At 39.3% G+C, this 18,459-nt stretch overlaps 3 protein-coding genes across 3 annotated transcripts in view; 1 reads left to right on the top strand and 2 right to left on the bottom strand.

Annotated features, from left to right (window-relative positions):
* The first annotated feature begins 4,536 nt into the window (after positions 1–4,536).
* Positions 4,537–6,420, top strand: LOC135161513 (uncharacterized). The gene is made up of 2 exons (XM_064119159.1): positions 4,537–5,282; positions 5,355–6,420. Exons 1-2 carry the CDS (start codon positions 4,542–4,544, stop codon positions 5,871–5,873), a joined length of 1,260 nt encoding a protein of 419 aa, XP_063975229.1. The 5' UTR covers positions 4,537–4,541; the 3' UTR covers positions 5,874–6,420.
* A 4,587-nt stretch (positions 6,421–11,007) lies between these two features.
* Positions 11,008–18,459, bottom strand: part of LOC135161900 (LIM and SH3 domain protein Lasp) — a 93,365-nt gene continuing 85,913 nt past the window's right edge. Inside the window, exon 6 of the mRNA XM_064119879.1 lies at positions 11,008–11,334. Coding sequence (XP_063975949.1) covers positions 11,155–11,334 — 180 coding nt within the window. The 3' untranslated portion in view covers positions 11,008–11,154. The remainder of the gene's footprint in view (positions 11,335–18,459) is intronic.
* On the bottom strand, positions 14,028–17,190 carry LOC135161901 (uncharacterized). The gene is made up of 2 exons (XM_064119881.1): positions 16,474–17,190; positions 14,028–14,207 (listed from the first exon to the last, which is right to left on the bottom strand). The coding sequence occupies exons 1-2, from the start codon at positions 17,188–17,190 to the stop codon at positions 14,028–14,030; spliced, it is 897 nt and encodes a 298-aa protein (XP_063975951.1).

Genomic DNA, 18,459 nt, shown 5'->3' with positions numbered 1-18,459 from the left:
CTCGACGTACAGGCAGCAAACATATTCGCCCAACAGCATTCTATCCACAAGCTAACGGCATGGTGGAACGTCTACATCGCCAAATCAAAGCAGCAATACGGTGCCACGAGAGTCCTCATTGGGTAGATACCCTTCCCACCGTGCTTTTCGGAATTCGTTCAGCGTGGAAAGATGATCTTAACGCCACTCCTGCCGATATCGTATTTGGAGAGCCACTTCGATTACCAGGGGAATTTCTAGCTCCTGCTCCGACAGACTCAGAAACCATTTCGCTGAGCTCGCTCCAGTTCCCGGCACACGACACGGCCAACGTAAGGTATTTATGTCTAAAGAACTCGCCTCATGTTCGCACGTTTTTGTTCGTCTAGATGCTGCTCATCACGCATTTACGCCACCGTACGAAGGACCGCATCGCGTCATATCCCGGCACGAGAAACATTTTGTCGTCATGATTAACGGCCAAGAAACGGTGGTATCCATTGACCGTCTGAAGCCAGGATTTTCAATCGCCGAGGACGAAGCAGCTCATGCTGACTTGCCTGATGACGACAGCGGTTCTGATGACACGATATTACCGTCTCAACAATCGACACCTGGTACTACACCAGACACATCACCACAACCTGGACCGTCTCGACGCACATCGTCATCTTGGACTCCATCGAGTAACGCCAGATCATCTACGGACTCACCTCCACAACCACCACGAAAACGCGTCAGGTTTAGTCAATAAAATTTTTTTTCTCGACACAGAAGGGGAGTATTGTAGCGAAGCTACTTACATTATTATTAACTCCGTCATGGAGAAATGTCATACATCGTATTCGGCCGGCTTAGCAACCGACCAAATACCTGTCTATACGTCACCGCGTGACAATTTATTATTATTTCGACATTCCTGATCGGCTGATCTCGTTGTCTACCATTGTCGCGAGGCAGATTAGCCTTAGCTCTCAAAGTGTACGCATCGACACCTTGGTGTGAATAAATTATGAATTTCTTACTGATTACCGCGTGTTCCAATCATTAGAAACCCATCCAATACTTCCGAATATTCTACATTTTCATTACTACATAAAATAAAATTCCCATTCATTAATGTTAGTTATTGAGAGTTTATTAAAAATTAAAAGAGAAGAGTCAATATATAATTTATCATATCATTAACATATAAATAAGGTAGAAATATTATGCTGATGTTAGCTAATAAGTTTCTTCGAAAGAAATGTCCATTATTCGGAATGACAAACTCTTAATAAAGCATCATATGCAAAATAAATTATCAATTGTATTCGCGCCTCTTCCTTCGAGATCAAATAGTAGTAACCCCATCGCTTTGCCGATGTCGCCACAACAATATTCAGAGTTAAGGATTTTTTTTGTCTTTTTTGCCGATAGACAACCCTGAATCACCAAGCCCGCGCTGCGCACCGTGCGTTCCTCATTCTTCGTTATTGTGCCGATAACGTCACATATTGCCCGTGCAATAATTACAAAAAAACCATGGGAAAACATCGATATTCTTCTGAAGAAAAGGAAAATGGAGAATGGAAACGGAAATTACATCATTTGGAGAAGCAGATTGAAAAATTGCTGAGAAAAGACTCTCGTAAAGGTGGATTATCGATAGCAGTGAATTGGAGGTTAATTCAACGACACGTGGCTTGCACTGAATTTCTCTGTTAGTCCAACTAATAGATTGAAATAAAAATCAGATTCACGTTTGGTCCAACCAATCAGTGAAATCATTAAAGTGATTCATACCTGATCCAACTGGGTGGTGAAATCCAATAAAAAAATTCATCAATTTTTTTTCCTTAGTCCAACTAACGGAAAAAAAGGAGAGAGAAAGAACAGAGAGGCAACTGACATATCTGTGAAAGTGTAAGTACAGGGTGTTCTTTTTGTTGTTTTTCTCCGCATAGATCGTAGACAGTACAGCTCGAGATCTAGATCTTCTTCACAAGGAGACAGACGTAGCCGACGGGAGAGACGTAAACATAGCCATAGCAGATATACCTCTCGCTCGCACTCCAAGAGACAGCGCAGGGACTCTCACAACAGACGAAGCCCAAAGCGAGCCACTAGAAGTCCTGTTGAATCTGTTTTGGGCTCTGGATATTCAGTTTCCAGAGAGGCATCCCGACAGTGTGGGGACGAAGAGTTTTTGAATAAAATAGGTTCAGTACCTCAAGAAAATTCACTCATCAACGAACCTGCAGCGTTGGTGCCCTCACCAGCAATGAATACAAACAAGTCAAAACCTCATTCAGCACATGATAACTCGAACAAGGGTAGCGATGAAAAGATCGAAGAAACCGACCCGTCATAATATGCCGAAACTGCCCCGAAAAAGGCTACTGAAATTCCACTGCAAACAGATGAGCTGGAGGCTATTGGCGCAAAGGTGATGGAAGAGAGAGAATTGGCACCTGCATCTCACCCTGAAATTCTGGACAGATTTGGGCTAGAAGGTATTATTAAAAAAGGGTTACCTACAGAGAAGCAAAAAGATCTGGTCAAAAAGTTCCAACCCCCTAGCAACTGCCTATTCCTCGACCCACCAAAACTAAACTTAACTGTCAAAACTGCCATCCAGGATACTGTCGTTAAGCGCGACACACGAATTTTCGAAAAACAAACAAAAATGTCTGTTGGCCTTGGGGGATTGATGCACATGTGTGGATTAATTTTGAAATTACCAGCAAGTGAGGACAAATCGGCTTTATTGTCGTCGCTCACTGGTGTAATTTGCATTTACGCTGATATTCAGCATGATGAAACGACCATTAGACGAAGTTTAGTTTTGAAAAATGTATCTGCTTCGATGCGAGAGACCTTGGTGACAACGATTCCCGATGAACGGTTGTTTGGTAGAGATGTAGAAGAGAAAATAAAAGCCACCAAAGCCATGGCGACTGTCACTAGTGCGCTCAAACCCCTTTCACCACAAAGTCAGGTGCAAGCAGCTTCAAAAAATTTCAAGGGCTCGTCTCGACGTGCAATGGCAAGGAATCCCCGCAACTCCACGTCGAGCGGGCAGAAGAACAATTATTATCCAAAACTGAAGCAGACATCATCTCGAAAGCCTCCGCAAAAGTTGACCAGCTACCAGCGCAGGAAGGATTAAACAGGGTAGGACAAATAGCAGGACGTTTAACATGATTTTTTCATCGTTGGAAATGTATCACTTCTGATAGAACCATACTGAGCTGGATCAGGGGATACCATATCCCATTCACGTCTCCGGTAACTCAATACACGATTCCTAATAAGTCTGACTGGTCTACACATGACCTTCTAATTATTAAAGAACTCATCGATGAAGTAAAAAAAAAAGGGGCAGTTCGAGAAGTAAGACCAACAAAAAGTCAATTCATCTCTCCCATATTCCTAGTTCCAAAACCAAATGGCTCTCACAGACTGATTTTAAATTTTAAAAACTTGAATAAATTCATTGATACAGAGCATTTTAAACTGGAGGACGACAAAGTGGTTCCACGTATTTTAACTCGTAATTATTTTATGGTGTGGTGACTACGTCGCCGTTATACCCTGGCATTCCCGGGTAAATTCCCCAATCCTGTCTAGACCTTTCAAAACCCATTAGACCTAGCACCTACCCGACCGACGCCATCCCTACCATAAAAACCTGGGGAATAACCCAGAACTGTCCCAGCGAAGAACCCAACCTTCCTGTGCACCTAGCCGGCATCACGACGTCACGTGTCGAGAATACGATGCCGAGCCAATCACAGTCGAGATCCCTAGTATCCCTTCTCCTGTTTCCCAAACATTCGCACGCCCACACTTTCCGCACATTTTTCCACACTCTACAGTTACTCACCAGCCAGCACTTGGACACATTCAACGCTCACACTTGTAGGATCAATAAATAAACTCTCGTTCATACGACCGACCTGGTGTTATCTTCCATTTGCTCACCTCCACAATGGCAAACATAGACCTAAAAGATGCGTATTATTTACTGTCAATCGCAGAAAAACATAGAAAGTTCTTGAGGTTTCAATTTTCAGGTAAATTATATGAGTTCACTTGTTTACCATTTGGTCTCAGTGTCGCGCCTTATGCATTTACAAAATTATTAAAACCAGTGGTCTCCTGTCTTCGTAAAAGAGGCCATAAATCAGTTTTTTATGTGGACGATGGATTAGTCATCGGTGATTCTGTAGAAGCAGCAACATCTAACGTGAAGGAAACTGTGGAACTTCTTGAGTCTCTGCGCTTCATTATTAATAATGAGAAGAGCAAATTGGAAGTATCACAGAACTGTAGATTCTTAGGGTTCGATTATAATTCTACGGAGATGACAATAGCATTGCCAGAAGAAAAAAGGAGAAAGGTTTTATCTCTGATAGAAAAAGTAAGGCAACGTCAAAACATCAGAATTCGAGAATTCGCAAGCTTCATAGGGTCTTTAGGCTCTTGCTGCATTGAAATATGGCCGAGTACATATAAGACATTTTGAGAGGGAAAAATTCTTAGCGTTGTTAAAAAATGAAGAAAATTACGAATCCTTCATGTCTCTCGACAAGATCTCACAAACGGACTTGGCCTGGTGGACCAAAAATATTCCGAATGCGATAAATTCTATAAAATGTTTCAATCCAACAATGGAAATGTTCACAGACGCTTCCACTTCCGGTTGGGGCGCATATTGCAATGGGATAAGAACGAATGGCTTCTGGAGAAAAGATGAAAGAATTAAACACATTAATGAACTAGAATTAATCGCAGTAATCATGGGTTTAAAATCATTGGTAGGATACTCACGGAGGTCTGATATCGTACTGAGAGTTGATAATACGACAGCCATTGCGTATATCAATAAAAAAGGCGGAATTAAATTTCCAGCACTTAACAAAGTCGCTAAGGAAATATGGGATTTCTGTGAACAACGTGAATTGTGGGTCATGGCAGCTTATATCAAATCCGAAAAAAACCACGAAGCAGATTTTGAATCAAGGAAACTCGAACCGGAAACCGAATTCGCCTTATCAGATGAAGCAGTCCGTGAGATTACTCGTAAATTTGGACAGCCAGATGTAGACCTTTTTGCCTCACGGTCAAACGCAAAATGTCACCAATATGTAAGCTGGAAAAAAGATCCAGACTCAATAGCCATCGACGCATTCACTATATCATGGAAAAAATATTTCTTCTACGCTTTTCCCCCTTTTTCAGTTATTCTTCGTATCTTACAAAAAATTCAGTCTGACGAGGCTGAAGGGATCATGGCCAGCCCAGCCTTGGTTTCCTACGTACATATCACTCTGGAATTCTGATCCGATTTATTTCTATCCTCATGTTGAGTTAATTACTTCTTGTGATAGGTCCCCTCACCGCTTGTGGAAAAACCTTACCCTGGAGGCAGCTATCTTATCAGGGAGGGCTTCAAAAGGAAGGGAGTTCCAGAGGAATCACTTGAAATAATATTATCTTCATTGAGCGACTCGTCAAAGAAACAATACAACTGTGGCCTGAAGAAATGGTGGCTATTTTGTTCAAAACAAAATCATGACACATTCGAATATTTTCCTGAAACTGTTCTTAGATTTCTCACTAGAGAATTCAACGAGAGCGCTACTTATGGAACTCTAAATTGCTATCGCTCAGCGGTGGGTTTGTTATATGGACCAGAACTTGGCGAAAATGCCACGATCAAACGATTTGTCAAAGGGATAGCTAAAAAGAGACCATCTCGTCCGAAAAACGACACCACTTGGGACCCCCAAATTGTGTTAGATTATCTGAGCGGATGGGAAAAAATGACTAAAAAATTGACTGTTCTATTGATGCTTGTCACTGGACAGCGAATGCAGACTCTAGCGTTGATTATGGATTCGAGATAAAAATCCCAGACAAGATAAAGACCTCACGGATAGGAAAATTTCAGCCTGTGTTAAAACTTCCTTATTACTTAGACGATCCTTTGATATGTCCAGCAACTGCCTTGAGAGATTATTTGAAACAAACAGAACAATTGAGACTCAATGAAAAACGACTGTTGATATCCTTCCAAAATCCACATAAATGTGTCACTACACAGACGTTGAGTCGGTGGATCAAAGGCGTTCAGGAAGACAGTGGTATCGATACCAATCACTTTACAGCATACAGTACTCGACATGCAGCAACCTCAGCTGCTGATCGGAAAGGTGTCTCCATTGATGTCATTTTGAGAACTGCCGGTTGGACCCAGAAGTCAACGACGTTCGCAAAATTTTACAATAAGGAGTTGATAAATGAAGATCAAGATTTTGCAAAGGCCATACTAAGAAAAAAGAAATAATAATTATTTTGGTGCTTTGAAATTATCACCATCTTCATATAACATAACTAATCAATAAAAACTGTTTTTTGTAACAGGACGATAACCGTTCTCTAAATATCTACTATTTGATCTCGAAGGAAGAGGCGCGAATACAATTAAGATTGAACTTCACCTACAGGTAAATTCGTTTAATCTATAAATTGTATTCGCGCCTCTTCCAAGAGATCACCCCCCCCCCCAAAAAAAAAATGTTGGGTTACTTTTTTAAAGATAAGTCAGTATATTTTCTAGTAAAAAGTGTACAAACGATTCTAATACTAAATTCACTATCGGCTATTCTTCACACAATATTCACTCTTAAATACACTACACAAGAACGTCTAGCTATATGTCTATCTAAAATACGTCTAACATCTAACGTCTATCCTCTAACACTGCTCAAACACGACTCTGGCCCTGTCCCTCTTCGCAACCCTGGACTGGGCCCTAATCACGTCACGTGGTCCTAACATCCCTGGACCACGCTGACAGCACCGATCTCCGCCTGGCACATCTGTGGGCCTCATAAACCGACAGACCCTCTAAGTGCATTTATGGTACAGGCTTGCATTCCTGTACCAATCTATGTCTATTTGTGGGGAAACCCCACAAATAGCACCTACGCAAAAACTATCGTATAACTTATGGCTCTAGACTATCTTAACAAAATACTTAAAACATCTGTCTAAAACATTATTCAGTTATGGGGATTTCCCCATAACTATTCGCGATACTACAGATATAAGGTCCCGTTCAAGATTCCTGACACGAGGAATCTCCCAATCTCTCTACGGTTACGTTCACTCTAAAAGAATGAGGAACGCACGGTGCGCAGCGCGGGCTTGGTGATTCAGGGTTGTCTATCGGTAAAAAAGACAAATAAAAATCCTTAACTCTGAATATTGTGGTGGCGACCTCGGCAAAGCGATGGAGTTACTACTATTTGATCTCTCGGAAGAGGCGCGAATACAATTAAGATTGAACTTCACTTACAGCTAAGTTCATTTAATCTATAAATTATTTCGTATCTTGACAATAGTATCCCATAAATATCCGGGGCATGTTCGACTGCCACCATAGAACTTACAGTGCTTTCCAAGCTTGGACCAATGCTGGATACCCGGCTTGGGCCTTGCCCAGAAGAGTAATGACTGGCTAGAGCTTGGTCCAACATTGATCCTAATTACGGTCCAAGACTAATACTCGCGACTGGTCCAATACTGGCACCCAAGTTTGGTCCAAGAACGATGTCCAGGCCTGGTCTTATATCTGGTGATTAAGCAAAGCCCGCGCGTTATTATTTCAGGCTTGGGCCAGTATTGGAAGCCTTTCTTGGCCCATGATTGGTGAGGGTTGTTGGTCCATGCTTGGATCAACCCTGGGCTAATTGTAAATTCCGACCTGGGCGGAATGGACATCGAGAGACTTCTCGCGATCCTTTTTGTGGGTGGGGAGATTCCTTTTGTGAATCGTCACACGGGTGTGATGTCACGTGGGGTCCCTCTGCTCTGGATACCAAGGGGGGAGATGACAATATCGAACTGTGCGGGCTGGGGCGAAGGGTTAAGGAGAAGGGGTAGGAATCTCCTTGGAAGCGGGATATCCAACGGTAACTGGAAAACAAAACCTATAATATTACGAACAATAATTATTAGGGAAGGGCGCAAAATCTCTGCCTCTACACAACCTACATAAGTTTATATTTATCATACTATGAGGTCATTATTTCTTGGAGAGGCTGTCTGTGTGGTCTTAGCGAAAACTGCAATGAATGTTCATTAGATAATATAAACAAATCTCTGTTTATAGAAAGAAAGAAACCATGATGCCGATGCTTTGTTTTTTTGAGACTTCGAGAAGCCCACTAGTCACTCACTTGTAAATATGTTCGCTTGAGTGTAATCAAAAGAGAAAAGAAGGGAGATAAACGCAAGCCAGATAGGTGGAAGTAAATTGATCGTGCAGTGACCCAGAGAACCCGGCTAGGACTAGAGGCTATTCCTTGACCTGTTCTCCGAATGAAGGAAACCCCCGAATAATTGACGGAGTGAAACAGTCATTCTACCGGATCTACATCGAGTACCCTTTACATTCTCCGCGATCCCCAGCAGTATTTTCCCCAAAATACACCCATCCCGTTAACAGTGAGCCCCCTTATTTTATCACACCCTAATTTAATTATATGAAAGCAAAAATAGATCCCCTAGAATCCATCCTTTTATTATTGAGTATTAATTGTTAGAGCTACCTCCTATGTGTTCTTATATAAATTGGTCCCACAAGTAACCTGCCACAACCTACACCTCTGAATAATATTTAAATAATTGTCAAATGGCCCCGTTTATTATTAGTATAAGTAACCGTCTAAATATGTGAGAAGATAATTATTATTAGTCTAATTTCCCCGTGTCTCTTTTAGTTTGGATCTCCCCCTATTTAATTTGAATAATAGGTAAAAAGGGCACAACTTCGACCATTATACTAGAAGGAAATTATGAAAATTTTCTCTTATACACATTCTGATTCTTATTACATTCTTGTATTTCATTTTTCACGTACACCAAGTACTTCTCCTACACCGCGCCCTTCTTTTCAGATATTTTTAAGGCGCACGTGACCCTCGTTACTCACCCAACACCCACTTCCTATTGGACATCACTATCTTTTGCGGACCTTCACCCCAGGAGGCTCCCAACACACCGAAGTCCTCTTCAAAGAATATGTCGCCCAAGGGAACCGCGCACGGGAAAAAATCGGGGGGGGGGGGAGATTCACAGTATTGCCCCATCGGACCAACTGATTGCGATTGGTTGTTTCTCATACATTTCCGTTTGCTGCGGAATTTCCTTGGAAAAATTACAAAAGTTCATGTTTTCAGTTGACCCTGCAAACGTTAAAGAGGAAAAAAATACAAAGAGATTGATTTATTTATTGAAAATATGTATTATAATAACATCCGTCTCTGAATTATAGCATCATCTTACGACTATCTCACTAAACTAAACCCCAACGAAGTATTAGATACGTTTCAGCGAATGTAGTCATATGCCAACGATTTACTCCGTCTTTCAAATAATGAATTGGCGAATTAAACACCCAAACTAAATTTCAAACTTGCCTTCCCTACAGCGGGAATTACCACATTTAGATAAATTTTATTATGTTAATTTTGAACCAGTTCGTGGATTGCTTCGAAGCCTCTTCGATCCCAAGAAATACGATTCTTCAGAATGGAAATTCTGCCGTGGAAATAAGTCATATTTCTCTGTGGGAGAAATTCAGAATAATGTGTCTGGCACGCCATGAATTGAAAAACAAAATTCAGAGCCTGAAAAGTTATATTTTTCAGTCACGATTCAAGAAAAAAAATGACAAAGTTTCAAAATTCCATAAAACCATGATAGTTTGACGTAAAAAAAAAGGACCGGTGCATTAATCGCATTGGAATAGAATGTGCAGATAAGGAGGAATGTAGATTTAACAGCAAGCAACAAGTTTCTTGCGATTACTGGACAGAATAACTCACTACAACTTTGGCAATGTGCACATAAAAATCACACAGAATTTGTATAAACAAACGGTAAGGATACTTAGGGGGAATCATGTGCCCAGGGGTTCTAACAAGAGTGAGGCTAAAAAATGAACAGCATATATTTTTTCTATTTTCATTGCTGTCAGAAATATAATTACTTATGGTGGTGAAACTTCAGACTATTATTGGTTTGTTTGGAAAAGTTGAACGGAATTCACAGCACCTTGGTAAATTCATCTGGATCAACTCTGTGAGTTGATGACAAAAAAATTGAGGATGCCTAGAAAAATTCTAGAAACAGATTTAGAATCCCCAGAATAATGTATATCTAGCACGAGCAGGTTCATCTCTATGGCAGGCAAGACTGAAATTTTGTCTGACTGTATTATTCTTTCTTTAATAACATTTTACAAAGAAATACAATTTGCGTGGAATTATCAGAAGCTCGAACCAATACCCCATAACATCTGTATTTAGGCACTTTGGAGAAATGATCATTTTTTGGACAATATCTTATCATTTTTCAAAGATAATGTTCGCAATATGTTTGAAACTAATTTTCCATTCACTCAGATACTTCTGCTTTGATACTCTTACCCAACAGCAGGGTCATAGTGTAACACATTCATTCTTCAATAAAGCCATCATATGCTATTCTACCAATCGAATTGTACTTTTTTCATGGATATGCCTTGACAAAATTGCAATTAAAACGACGATCGGAGTCCTCATAGTTCCATATGATTTTATGTATAAAAAGGCACATGGTCTATTGATCGGTATAATTCTATATGAAATGTAGTGAACTCTCCTTTTGCCATATTTAGTCCTTGTGAGTGGTTGTTTTTTAAATGAAAGGAAATAAATTATGTGTAAGTTTTGAAAGAAGAGTATTTTTTAGTAAACTAGTGGAGGTTCACTTTTTTCTAAATAAACTAGAAAATATGAAAAAATTGTAAAAAAAATATCAAGGAAAAAATAGCATTTGCATGTTACTTGAAACACCAAGTTAGAATGAGATTATAGAATGCTTCGATGTTACTGAATAAAATGTCGAGTACATCCAGCTGAAATTCGGGCGAATAAAAATGTGCAGATAAACACGAAAAAATGCGCTATATGTACCTCACAATGCTGGATAGTTTAGCAAACAATTATTAAAATTCTTTTTTTTTGCAAATATGCTGGTTACAGTAGAAAATTTTTCTTAAAACATTTTGCGTCCGAGTAAACAAATTACATTAAAATGCATAGACTCTGTAAAAAATAAAATCACCAACAACAACATTTAAATTTGTGCTGGCTCAACATAGTTTGCTGGCAGCATTCCATGACGTCCAGTTCGTTGTACCAGGCCTGTCATCCATCCCTCATCGATTGCTGTGCAATTTATGATAAGGTCTCCATCACAAAAGCTCACTTCATCAGAGTCCTGCGCTTCGTAATCGTACATCGCTCGGTAAACTCGCTAAATAACATTTCAAGAATTTACTGAGTTAAAAACATATCACATAGGTCAAGAAAACTAAGTCTAGAAATTAGAGAGGTTATGGGCCATTTCATTACATTCTCTATGTAAATCTAACGGCTAAATATTTTCCTTATCGAGATATGCGCTCGCGTATCGGCCAAGGCAATTTTCGATACTTTCCAAATGTCCGAAAATCAGGCTGAAAGCTACCGCGCATATCTACACGACACAACTACCGCCTCCATTATTCCCGAATAGTAATGCAATAAAATCCAAATGCACAAGATTACGGGAGAACGGCCCTTACTGTCATAATATAAATCGCGTATAATCTACCGCTTTCCGTCCGTATTTTTTTTTCTGATTAATCTTATAAGAGATCCGTTCATTAACATTGTGTAACCTTTTCTATTTTCGAGATTGAGATTATTTCTATCATTTTTTCGGCGTCGATATTGGCATCACTGCGTGACATCATTAGAGAATCGAAAAATAATGATTCTATTGGTGTTCCACAGTTGGCTAAATTTGCTTCGATCGCGCGGTGGGCATGCGCGTTGAGTGGTGCCAGTGACCAGACGATGACAGAACTTATTCCCTCACTCTCAAATTCGATATGTCACAAGATCTTATTAGTGATTTTCTCACCGATCCAGACTACGGCGACAATTTAGTAAATCAAATCTGCATTTAAATATTCTTTTGTGTAGGAAAAAATTATTTAGAATCACCGGTTTTTGTTTTTATTGAAGTTCTCTCGGGATTTCTATCAGATGTGTTGAAATTTACATCGTTGGTCCACGTGAAATTTTCGAGCTTATGGATAGCTCCACTTTTGACACATTGATCCAAATAAATGTTGACACAATTGCTGTATCTTCCGCAGCCTCGGAAATGTTTGGGGGATTCTTCATTGATAATTTTCTCCAAGGAAATTTAATGACCGAGCTGTGTAATCTCAACTCTTGAAAAATGAATTCATTGATATCTTTGAATCTGGAGGAGAAAAAGAATTTTTGAAGAGGACTTTTTTGTAGATCTCATCGTGCTTTACAAAAACGGTCTGTTTAAAAGATACAGACAATTCACCCGGTTACTAAGTGAAGAATTCGAGAACATTCGAGCCAAGAACGTCTTCCAGAGTATTCCCAAACCTTGGGTTGCTAAGCAAAACAAAACAGCCCTTGGGTATATAAGGAGACTCGAAAATAGACAAATACTCATTTCTGGTCAATCAAGTTCAGCCGCTACAAGTGAATTCGCAGTTTATTCGCAGTCAAGTCACCAAGTAATCCTCAATAGAGTATATTGATTCTCTATTCAGACCCGGGCTTAACTCAATTATACTGCTGATCCATTAGATCTATTGAAAATGGGATCTAAGGTCCACCGAACATTTTCGAGGTTATGAAAGGTACGAATTCTCAAATATTTACTTGAATGAATGGTTAAAAAGTTGTGCTATCTTCTATCATGTTGAAAATGTCAGAGGAGATTATTCATTGGTACTTTCGTCAGTTAGGAACAAGTTTTTTTTTCATATTTGTAACTAAAATCTCTCCTAACAGGTCCTTTTGTAAATTCAGATTCAAATATTATTGATTAAAGAATAAACTAAAATAAGATAATATCTTAATTCGATGAAGTATATTTGACCAATCAAAGGAGCCCGCGAAGGCGGGTCAATTATACTGTCAGTCTCGTTCTCGATAATAATAAATGTAGTTTTATAGAGGGAACAATCATGATTATGACAATATTATCTTCACATGATAATTTGGTTCACTTATTTATTTATTTTTCTTTTTAGAAAAACCAACATAGTAGAACAATAAAAACTCAATAACAAAACGTGACTAATTAGCTTATCCAATGATTGCTCGTGCAAATTCAGCATTGAGAGGCTGGATGGGTCTATTATAAAACTTGAAGAAAGTCTGAGATTCAGGGGCCCATCCAGCCGTTCGTCTAATAGTTGCAATATCTATTCCTCGCTTGTGAGCTGCTGAAACGGCAGAATGCCGAGTGCTGTAAGCACCGAACTGAGATCTATCGACACCTGCTTTTCCCAAAAGCCTCTTGATCGAGGACCAATCGTTTGGGCACTAATAGCACCGTAGGGTTTTACAGTAGCAATCAATAAGTTTTTGGTTTTTTCATTTCTGAATCTTTGGGTCATCTTAATATAGTCTAGTACTAATGAGGCTGCACATAATCCAGGTCTCTCAGAGAAAAAAGGTAGAATCAGATCGGGTTCTGATGAACCTGGTTTCGACGTCTTAATCAATTCCGTAATTTTTATACTTATGTAAGAGTCAAATCTGAATATGTTGTCAATCCTGATCAGTGATAATGTTTGTAACCTTGGAGCAGCTGTGAGAGCAAGGAGGGTACATAATTTTTCAGCTGCGACACTCAAGGTCAATTCTTGTAGAGGGGGCAGCTTTTCTAAGTATTCTAGAACTGGAGTAATATTCCACGTCGTGAAGTATCGTGCTTTGGTAGGATTGTCTCTGAAAACCACTCTCATGAAACGTGATATCAGACCATCAGTGTTCACGTCATATGAAGTAATCAAGGAAATTGCTGCGCGACAACTACTCAAAGTATTATATTTACTCCCCTCTTCCGATCTGTAGTTGAGGAATTCAATAATCTCTGAAGTCTTTGAATTGAAGACATCCAATTGTTTAGCATGAACATAACTCCCGTCTTTTTAGCTGACATTCATATTGTCGGAGTGTTGATGGAGCAATCAAACTGCTAATTTTTTGTACTGAACTCTTATCGATTCCCTTTTTTGAGTAGGCTGACCGGATAATTTCCCTGTCACCAATGAAAGGAAGGATGACAGGGAATGGATCTCGTTCCTAAAAGGGGATATCAGAGATTATTTTTCCCATCCAAATCTTGGCCAATAGGATTGCACCATTCGACGTTATTTTGTATAGCTAACACGGTATTTCAGCGGAAATTCTGGGACATTTCACTGGAAATTTTGCATGTTGCCTATATAAAAAAAAACAAATGATGAAGTAACCCTCAATTGTATCTGACAGATTAAATGGCAATTCGTTGAAAATTATGTCTCATGGTGCAATTCTATCGGCCAAGATTTGAATGCAAAAAATAATCCCCCGAATACCACTCGAACTTCGAAATTATCGGATATTTCCCTCAAGGTTCCCTACAAACAAATAAGCTTGTCAAGTTTTCCAGAAAAATCACTCGTGCTTCGCACTCGTGATTTTTTAACCTGAAAAACTCCTTCATTTGTTTGCAACGAATCTATCGGGAAATACTTGATAATTTTGAAGCTCTTGTGGTATTCTAAGTGAGAATTCGTCAAGCTTGAAAATTATTGAGGCTTCGATAAGGAGGGAAGAAAGAAGAGGGTACCAGAGTTGTATAGGCCAGTGTGGAATTACTAGAATACCAGTGGCTTCGTCATTGATCATTAGGATGGCCCATTTTTTCGGATCCCCTAATGTTTGAGAGCCTATCCCGGAAAATGATTCTTCCATTAATAGACTACCCAAGAAAATTTTCCAAAAAAAATTTAAACAAATTGTAGTGGTTGCGCGAAGCGTTTTAAGTTCAAGTAAAATGTCTGACCTACTGGCAGTTAAGGGTTATAAAAATTAGGTAGAAGTTAAATACCCTCAATGACGGTCCCGTGTCAGGTAGTAGGAATGACCGCGGTGGTGCTTCGGGTATCGTCCAGGTAGTACCTAAGGGGCTTTCTTCCGACATTTACGAAACATCAAAAATCAATTTAGAATTAAGCTATTTTTACGATTCAAATTTTGTTGAAATTTCTGTAAATTGATTAAATTAACAATGTCTATTTTGTAATAAAAATATAAATAATTGAGAGATCTTCATATTCGAAATTAAATTATATGCCATAACCAGCTTAACGTACTAAGGGTTCAGTTCCTTTTCAGGAAAGGTCAGTCCGGCAGGCCAAATTTTTTTGCCTAGGTTCCATTTCACTGTATACGACCGTCATAAAAGCACCGGATGAGTCGGACACCTGTCTCTACACGAAAATTTGACAATTTTCTTTCCTGTTTTTTACCACATTGCATTTGCAAAAAAAAAAATTTCTTTCCTCTAAATGATAGTCAGATAGTTCAATGATCATCTAACCGAATTGAGAAGAATATCGAAAACTCCCGAAGCGTCGTAGACACCACCGAAAATCCCTAAATTGAACAGAAATTACGATTTTTATTTTAATAACTAATCGTTTTTTTGTTGGGAGAAAAATCTTATCTTACTCTTAGCCTTTCTGCCGGAAAGTGTACGAGAGTTCATAACGAAAGGTCGAGTCATTGTATTTAAAAAAAATTATTATTGCATTTGGTCTGTTCGTCACGTGTAAAAGTCCATAAGAAATGAAACCAGTTGGCGCAACCTCTAAAAATGTTTTTAAAAATCCGAAAAAATTCACATATGATCCTGATATTTTTAGCTATGTGTACCACGAATAGGCAGGGTGAAATTCGATTTCCTTCACTTATGGGCCATCCTATTGATCATTTTTCTCAAGCTATGGAGGATCAGCGGGAAAGGTGGAAAGGCATAGACGAGTTCTTCTTTCCATGAGATAGTAAATGCATCAATGGTACTAGCTTGAGGGTCTGAGAAACGAGAATAGAACTTATTGCACTTTTTGTTTAATCTTGTTGCAAAAAGATCCACCGAGAAGGGACCGAACTTTTCCTCGATTCGTTCAAATGCTGAAGCAGAGAGACTCCACTCTGTATCAATATTCATTATTCGGGATACTGAATCTGCTTCTATGTTCTCCTTTGAAGGGATGTATGAAACCCGTATCCATAACTTTCTCCTTTCGCACCACTCTCAAATTTTTCTTGACAATTCACTTAGGTGTGGGCATTGGATTCCTTTAGCTTTATTAATATAAGAAACAGCGGCAGTATTGCCTAGGAGTAGTAAGATTTCGGTATTCGATACTTTAGATGCAAAGCATCGCAGAGCAAAAAAGGCAGCTAATAATTCAAGGTAATAAATGTGTTTCCCTTTCTCTTTTTCACTCCAAAAACCATGAGCCTTGATATTGTTACAATAACATCCTCAGCCTGTCAACGAGGAATCTAAAAATATCACCATGGAATATTCCTGACGTCTGATAGGATTCGATCCAATATTAACATTCTTCTGCGACCACTCCAGATCTTCAAACATAATATCATTAATAAGAATTTTTCCCTCGTATTTGCCACCATTGAATTTCAAGGGCAAGAATTTTTGTCTCTCCAGGCTTTTACAGTGGATAGAGCCATACTCCATTGCCGGGCAAACTGCAATTAGGACACCCAAGAGAGTGGCAAATTGACGAATGTTGTATTTTCCTCCCTTCTTGAATATTTTGATCATTTCCTTAATCTGAACTTTCCTTTTGTTTGGTAACTCCAATGAATAATGGACAGAATTGATCACAAAACGTAAGTCCTTACATTTCTGGGTGGCTGCTAAGGAGCTCTTTTCAAAATTCACGATAAAACCTAGACTTTCTAATAAGTCTACGCATGTTCTCATATTCTCTTCGCATTGATCCTTGGAATTACTCACGAAAAGGAACCCATCCAAATATATCATTAGCAGCATTCCTTGTAATGGGAGTTTACTAATCACGGGTTTCATAATTTTCGTAAAAACAAAGGGACTGGTGGATAATCCAAAAGGAAGACATGTAAATTGAAACCGTTGGCCTTTGAATTCTAATCTGAGAAATTTTCTGTCTCTCTTGTTAATAGGAACTACAAAGTAGGCATCCTTTAGATCAATAGATCCCATGAAATCATTAACTAAAACGAGATTCATGGCAGATTTTAAATCTTCCAGCTTGGAGTGGGGTGCGTAAATGAATTTATTCACCTCTTTGAAATTAAAAATGAAGCGAGATGTTCCATTTGGCTGGGGTGAGCAAGAATGTCCACATAAACTCTCCTACTACATGGTTGCATTCCTCAAGAGCGCTTAAGTGTAGTAACTTATCAATTTATAATTGAATTTGTATTGATTCCTGTTCAGCAAACTTTCTCTCTTTGGGAGGATTTTTCTGCAACGGAATTTTGGTAAAGGGAAGTCGATAACCTTCCACATGTTTCCAGATATTTGTATCTAATTTCTTCCAATTCTCGAGGAAACAAGCTAGGCGCCCTGCTAGTTTCGTTACCTTAATTATTTCTTTGACGACGATTGGGTCTCCTGAAGATTCGTTTTCAGACGGTTCGTGGAGACACTCTTGTAAGATGTCTTCCTGAACTGAAGGAGTCGATGTCTCTGTTGATGATAAGCCACCTGACGAGTATTCGCAGGTGGGTTCATCGACTATCCCTGGAGTCGTGTTCTAGGAGCGTTCTTCTGTGGGGGTTTATCCTTGACATCAGAGGATGGTCGTTCAATTTCCTTGGTAGTTTTAACTTTTTCTTTTAGATTATCTCCATATCCATAGAGTATCTCCATAGCCATTCATCTGCTAGCATTTTATTCACCGTGGGTTTCATGGTCTTGTTGGAGAGAGGGGTAATAAAAGACTTACGTGCCACAGTTTGTTGATAAAAAATATCCGCAAGAATCTGTCCTGTATGACTCAAATAGTCAGTAAAGACGTCTTCATCCAGACCTTCTTCTGGAGGATCAATCAGTAAGGACACTGCCTCTGCCAGAGCAGCCAGTGCTGTCCCAACACAATTTTGGGTATCCACGAAGTGTCAGTCTTTCTTCTTGGCCATGTCTGAGAGGAGTGGCAAAATTTCTAAATTGACTTTGGGGGCTTCCAGGTATAATTCGCCTTTGCGGTTATACAAGTCGACGATGTCTTTCTTATTTTTGGCAGGATTACCTTCTTTAGTCCATTTTGACCATGTCTTCATCAGCTCTGAATTATACATAACCTCCTTCAATTTAGAAAGTGATACATCCACCCCTAAAGCTTTAAGGACTGCCTCTCTGGATGAAGAAACTGTTATGGGGTTGAATCCTTTGAATCAAACACCTGTTCCTTTGCCTGAGAAGGGTTTGTGTCGTCATTGATGACAGAGGAATTATTTTCTTTGTGGTCAATTTCCTTTAATTCTGTAACGACAA

Source organism: Diachasmimorpha longicaudata, chromosome 4 (assembly GCF_034640455.1).
Source record: "Diachasmimorpha longicaudata isolate KC_UGA_2023 chromosome 4, iyDiaLong2, whole genome shotgun sequence".
Lineage (NCBI taxonomy): Eukaryota > Metazoa > Arthropoda > Insecta > Hymenoptera > Braconidae > Diachasmimorpha > Diachasmimorpha longicaudata.
This window is presented reverse-complemented; position numbering and strand designations above follow the sequence as displayed.